The sequence below is a fragment of the Lytechinus variegatus genome, chromosome 15, assembly GCF_018143015.1.
Source record: "Lytechinus variegatus isolate NC3 chromosome 15, Lvar_3.0, whole genome shotgun sequence".
Classification (NCBI taxonomy): domain Eukaryota; kingdom Metazoa; phylum Echinodermata; class Echinoidea; order Temnopleuroida; family Toxopneustidae; genus Lytechinus; species Lytechinus variegatus.
Window position 1 is genome coordinate 25,546,278 of NC_054754.1, and position 7,151 is coordinate 25,553,428.

General features: G+C 36.4%; 1 protein-coding gene across 1 annotated transcript; it reads left to right on the forward strand.

Moving 5' to 3' along the window:
* The first annotated feature begins 404 nt into the window (after positions 1-404).
* LOC121428701 (DNA polymerase epsilon subunit 3-like) lies at positions 405-7,151 on the forward strand. The gene is made up of 4 exons (XM_041625512.1): positions 405-548; positions 1,567-1,652; positions 2,255-2,373; positions 4,222-7,151. The coding sequence occupies exons 1-4, from the start codon at positions 483-485 to the stop codon at positions 4,506-4,508; spliced, it is 558 nt and encodes a 185-aa protein (XP_041481446.1). The 5' UTR covers positions 405-482; the 3' UTR covers positions 4,509-7,151.

Genomic DNA, 7,151 nt, shown 5'->3' on the forward strand with positions numbered 1-7,151 from the left:
TTCGTTGATCTGTTTCTTTGATTTTTCTGTTTTCACACAAGTTTTCTTTTTCTAAAGGTTTCTTTCTCCTTTAATACGTAATCTGAATGATATGCAGGAGTGTGCTTCTGGTGCACATGGTGCAGTGATGCGTTACAGCATGCAACAGAAATTTATGTGTGACTCTCTTAGTGAAACATCCACTTGGTATTTGAGCCTATTTTCAGTCTAGGCAGGGAACAAATTTATCGCATCGCAATTTGCTCCACGTATTTGAAAGACTGCTATGCATAAAAGACTTTTGTATAGCATATTTTTCTATAGGACTGTACATTACTTAGTTGAGAGCTTTTCTCCTATGACCAAAAATGCAATTCAAATTTGTATTACCAAATTATTCCCTGCTTGGTAGGCAATGACTGACCCATATCACATCTCTCCTTTTTCGTCAAAGCAGCTTTTAGTAAAAGTTCTAGTGAGTGATCGCAACCTATTACTGAGCCATGGCAGAGCGACCTGAAGATCTGAACCTTCCACTTTCAGTCATCACAAGAATTATGAAAGATGCAGTAAGTACCAAGAGCCTTGATCAATTTAATACTAATAAGTGCTCCAAATACATTTGCAGAGCTGCAAAGTAGACTGATTTTCATTATTTAGTACTGAAAAATGAGAATTATGGTGATGGTTTTGTGCAAAACACTTGCAGATCCGGGGGGGGGGGGGGGGGGGAAGCACATCTGGCCTGGTTTATGTGTTCTAAGGTGTTTCTTTGAAAATACTGATTTTCACACCAAAATACTGATTTTTAGCTTTTAAAATACAAAGGGTGTATGGTTACATATTACATTTCAACTTCTCATTGCTAAAGTTGCTAGTTGTAATTCAGCATTTAACAATGAATAGTTCAAAATAAAAATAAGGTTCTGTCTGTTTTCATTTTCTTTCATTCTCCTATAAAATATAGCAATCGTAAACTCACCATAAGATGTATTTTGTTTGTACTACCATGGACAAATCACAATTTGGTATAAAACCTCTCAGTTTCACCCCTTTTATGTTAATACTGCCAGGCATGTATGGTTGTGCTAAAAAGTTTGTGAACCTCACCACAAAATGAACTCCTTCATTTCTGAGTGTTGAATGGAGATAACATCACTACAATGTTCTGCAAGCTCAGAGGAAAAACTTTATGGAATATATTATTTATTTGATTTCACGATTAGATATCGAAAACTTAGAACTTTTACTATTAAAATATGTTCATTTTCTGGTCCGCAAGATATCTGAATTAAATGCTTTTCTCCGGCCCAATTGTCTGGGGACAAAAGTGGCTCAATATGTATGGGCCGGATACTTTTATTCATGGTGGGGTTCATTAACCTGTTTAGCTTCGAGGGGGGGACTACTTTTCACTGTGCATGCAATTACGAGGGTGTTGCTATGTCAGTGGATGAATCATCTCATTTCCAGGCATACTTGAGACACCCAGTTAAAAAAGAACAACATTAAATCAGTCGGTAAATGAACTATGCAAGATGTTTGTTCTCAAAGTTTACCAAGTAATATTGTGATTTTGTTTTTCAGATTCCTGATGGTATTAGTGTTTCAAAGGAAGCAAGGAATGCGGTGTCAAAAGCTGCCAGTGTCTTTGTTCTTTATGCTACCTCTTGGTAAGTTGGGGAAAAACAGTTTGTAGGATCCTCTATTTGGTGTACTGGCAGACGGTTAATTTTCAGTCTCTCGAGCATCATCATGGAGGCAGGCACCTGGGGCCCTTTTCATAAAGAGTTACAACTGTTGTAACTTTGCCATTATGGCAACTACCATGGTAACCTTGATTTTGATTGGCTGCTGAGCCCTGTTGTCATGGTAGTTGCCATTATGGCAAAGTTACAACAGTTGTAACTCTATGAAATGGGCCCTTGGTCTACTCTCAACATATAGTTTAATAATTTCGTCTAATTTTCAATTAGTTTAATATTTACTAACTGCCATTAAAGTCTGATTTGCACATTGTCTTTTTTCTGGTATTTTTTTGCACTTTGTTAAATGAAAAGTTGGTACACTACTGGTATATTGAATTTTGTGCCATTGCAGGTGAGACTGCCAGGGGCACTCCACTCTTTTTAAAATCCCCAACAGTTTTTGTTTGATTATTGTGTATGTACATGTACCCAGAGACATTGTGGGTTTTGAGCCATGTGATCATATATGAAAACCATTAACTGACTCTTGTGTAGAGATGATTGTAATCATTGTATTTTGATTGCAGTGCAAACACTCATGCATTGAAGGGCAAACGGAAGACGTTGAATGCAACCGATGTGTTTGCTGCATTGGATGACATGGAGTTCAGTGAGTTCATCGAACCTTTGAGGGCAAATTTAGAGGGTGAGTTATCTTGAAATTTCTTATGTGCTATTGAGGTAATGGGGAGCATGCCAAAAAGGTTAGACATTAAGCCTTGGACGAATGGTTCCATGATATGTGCTCCGCTATAAAGTCTAAACATAGAATGACCAACTTCATTCCTGGATTTAACACTATACCCTATCCTGAACCTAATACAAACCCAATTAATAATAATAATGATAATTGGATTTATATAGCACTTCTTCCAGAGGTTGCAGAGCACTGTTGATTGCATAAGACAAGTTAAGGTTTATGGTTATATACATGTGTGTTTTGAGATGTTTTTTGAAGAGGTCAAGAGAAGAGATGTTTTGGAGAGATGGGGGGAGTTTGTTCCAAAGACGGGGCAAGAGATTGAAAAGAGTTGAAACCGGCCTGTTTTCTGGATTTTGGAATGACATAGGATGGAGCATCTGCAGAACAAAGAGAGTACGTAGATCTTTGTTGTTGAAATAAGGAAGAAATGTAAGAAGGAAGTGTGGTTGACAGATTTATAGGTATTCGATAATGTATTCTATCAGAAACAGGTATCCAATGTAGTTCATTTAGAAGAGGTGTAGCATGACAACATTTTGGTTTTTGACAGAGTAATCGTGCACATTTGTTCTGAAGGCGTTGAAGTCTATTGCAACCCTAACCCTAAAACCTGGAGCATTTGTCACCGGAGCAAATGTTGTGTCATGGATAAATCTAATTGTTCAAGCATTCAAAATTCCTGGATTATCAGGAATCACAATAAGTTTCCGACTCAGTCGATTGTCCCAGTACAACCCATCAACACAGCTGAAACATAGTTGTCAGCTTAGCCGTCATTGTCGTGTTTGACATTGTTTGGAAATCATCATTTTCAGCATAGATTTATTTGTTTTCTTGCACTGTTGTCTTGTACTTTTGGTAATCAAATATTTAAAATCAACCTCTGACAGTCAGTGTAATTGGTGGTGGATCAAATGCATTGATTATTTGAGTCTTATGCTGGCCCTGGAATGGCATTGTATCGAGCTAACTTGGCTGGATATGCCATTGGCTACAGAAATGTGAATCATCTTGAGAACAATACATTATCTGAGTCAATCCAGTTCAGTGTACTTGCGTAGGTACAACTCTTGTCTGCAATCATTATCATAGACAATTTTGTAATCGATTCATTTGATCTCCTTTAGCCATGCTAATCACTGAGTAAGTAATCATCTTCTATCACAGTCATTTAATTGCCACATGATTTGTATGTAAATTGTAAACATACACACACCTGAAGGCCATTTTGTAAAGCTGTTGTAAGTTGTGCACGACTTTACTGTGTGCACGAATGTTCTTGTGCTAATTTCTTGCACTAAGAAAATGAGATACGGTACCAGAAATTTTTGGTTTAACACAGTGCATTTCCTATAATCGTTATCAAACTTCGAAAATATTGAATTGCCCATGCAGGAGCTTGGCAAAAACAAGAATTCAATCTACAAATATCTGATTCAATCAGGAGCTGATGAAAAGCAACATTTAAAGTCTGGCTTAGCACCTAAGAAAAGGTCATCAAACTTGTGTAAAATCTTGCACACAGTTGTGCTCAAAATATGAAGAGTCTTCTTGAATGAAACATCATCCATGGACGTTGATTTTGTTTCCGTAAGGTGAAATTTCATTTTAAGATCATGCAGTTTACCAGAATTCATGTTAAATTCACTAACTGCAGAGGTCCGTGCAGTATTGCTGTAATTGCATTACTTGATGTCTGCTTATGTTTGATACATATCTGAATGCCATCAAATTCCCTGTGAAAATAGACGACAATCCCCCTTTAAATCATCTTTTCCCTCTATCTTTCAGTTTTCCGAGCTAGTCTGAAGAACAAGAAAGAGGCATCGGAACAGAGGAAGAAGAACAAAGAAGATCAGGACACCAGCAAAGACGATGACGAAGGAGAAGAGGAAGATGAGGATGAGGAGGAGGATGACGAAGATGACATGGAGGATGAGGATGATGGCGATGATGATGAGGATGATGATGTCGCTGAGGTAGAAGCAGGGGGAGGTGAAGGAGCAGGAGAAGAACCGGTAACGGTCGAAGATGAAGAGGCTGAAAGTCCCGAGGTGGAGGAGATCGTTGATAAATGAGTCTTGTGACAAAGACTATTCTTAAACTTAACTTTGACTATATTGAGAACGAGGCTTGCAGACAAACTTTGTTCCAGTTATGCTGTTAACCCAGACTCAAACCCACTTGCTAAACATGTGACTCTGCGAAGAGGAAGTACATGAATATCACCATGCATAAGTCAACCTCTTGTGAGTTAAAGCTGTTTGTGAGTCAGATATTCACAAGTCCCCTTGTTTGAAGGGGAAAGTCCACTCTGTATGTCAAATTTGAATGTTAGAGGGATAGTTTTCCCTGACATCAGCTTGTTTGGAATAAAGCCAGAAAAATTCAATAGATATATCAATGAAAATGTGACAAAAACCATGATAAAATATTGTGAAATTTTACATTAATATATTATTGTGACATAACTTGTTCGCCACTTTTCTTTCCTGTATATGACTCCTATGCATTCCTAGTTTTTACAGCAACCTTCTTCGACAAATGAATTTAAACAGACATATTGTTTCATACATGCTTCTTGGGAAAAGAAGAAAAAAATCCTTAGGTGAAATATGGACTTCAGGAATCACAGTATACAGGGAACTGCTCACAAGTTACATCATAGAATAAAAGTGTCAACATTTCATGTCTCTGATTTTCTTAGATTTTCTTCGTTGTACTTTCTGCAAGATTTTTCACTTGGATTTCATTTCAATTAGACCCGCCTTCTTCAAGGTAACCGTCACCTAAAATCATTTCTTTATAATATTTATCACAAAGGGTCAAAATTTCATATCTCTGATAAGTATTTGTTGATGGATCTTTGCTCCACATTCAGCAAGATTTTACTGTTGGATTTCAATTAGATCCACCTTTGTTTAAGGTAACCACCTAAAATTGTTTCATTAAAATATTCATAAAAGTGTGAAAATTATTCTCTGGTGAATCACAGTATGCTCACAAATGACATGGAATAGAAGTGTCAAAATTTCAAATCTCAGATAAGTATTGGTGGATCTTTGTTCCACTTTCAGCAAGATTTTTCAGTTGTTTTTCAATTCTGGGCCCTGTAACACATAACTTAGTGATTGACTGTGGAGTTGATATTTACGATTGATCATACACAATAATCATACACAATAATCGATGCAATCGATCGCAGAAATCAGCCATATGATCAATCGCTAAGCTTCATGTTACTGGGCCCTGGTGATCTTCCCCATTTATAAGTTAACCAAACTATTTGCGGGATCATCTTAAATCTTGGTTTACCTATGCAATGGAGGGACATTGATCTGATTAGGGCCCTGTCTTACAAGGAGTTGCGATTGATCCAATCAACCTCAACTGAATGGAAATCCATCAATGTCATACTTCTTTCCTCAGGAAATTTCCACAATGTCCTTTGTACACAAAGAAAAGTGCACTAAATTTTCAAGAAAATGACGAATGTGCAAAAGTACAGCATATCTAGAAAATATTTTAATTAAACACACATTTTAGATGTTGACATTGCTGACTTTCCATAGTTGTGGTAGATCAGGTCAACTCTAACTTTTTGTAAGATAGGGTCTAGGTTTGGGGTCAATGGTCAAAGGGAATAAATATGGCATGAGGTCAAGGATCGAGTGCATTTTCTGATGATATTGAAACCCATTGATCTTGCTTAATTTTCAAGAAAATGAATGTATGAATATACAGCATATCTGGAATATATTTTGAACATTCACATTCTTGATGAAATCTTTGTAAGTTGGGCCCAGTCTGGGTTTGGGGTCATGAGGTCAGTGGTCATAGGGGAAAAATAGAGCATGGGTCAAGGATTGAGGCAGAGTACATTTGATCTAATTGACAAAGATTCTTTTTTCTTTCCTATAAAATATTGAAAATCGTATCATCCCTGATGGATGTAAAATAATAAGACAAAGAATAGATTACTGAGAGTTTGACAAAATAATCACCTTTTTTGTAAAACAGAGCTTAGATTCGCCAACTGCTTTAATCTTATCCTCTCTTGAATGTCAGTACTGACATTTGTCAGGTTATCTCAAATCAGTGCAAGAGACTAATCCTGTGTGTAATTTTTTATTCACTTCATATGTAAATTTGGTCTTATGAGAATAATAGCGATTTTTTCATTCATATTCGAATGCAAGTAACTAAGTGCAGAGTTGTCTTGGATATTTTCTTTTAATTCATAAGTTTGATTAATTGAGTTTTATCCATATTAGCTGATATTCTAAGATTTTACTCAAACCCATGATTAAGAGCCCACTTGATAAAGATTTATTTTTAAACAATTGTCACTATGAGTTATAGCTTATCATGGATATCTTGATTTAATCAGCTGATGCGCCCTATGACCATGCTAGATACCTGTTACTCATGTCCAATTATTGCAATGGTAATCACTGCTTGTATGTTTGGTTTAAAATGGGGGGGGGGGGTTAGGCTTGATTCTTCCTTTTACTATGACTCCCAATATCTAATAAAATGGCATCAATTTCCTACTCCACAAATTATTCATGTGATTCCCATTATCTTTGAAGAAAAAACAGCGTCAATTTCCTATCGTAAAAATTATTCTTGTGCATCATTTATATCATTGTACATAATTTGTTGTAATTTGAATTTTGTAAGATAACGAAAATGGTGGAATTATTGCATAAAATCCATAC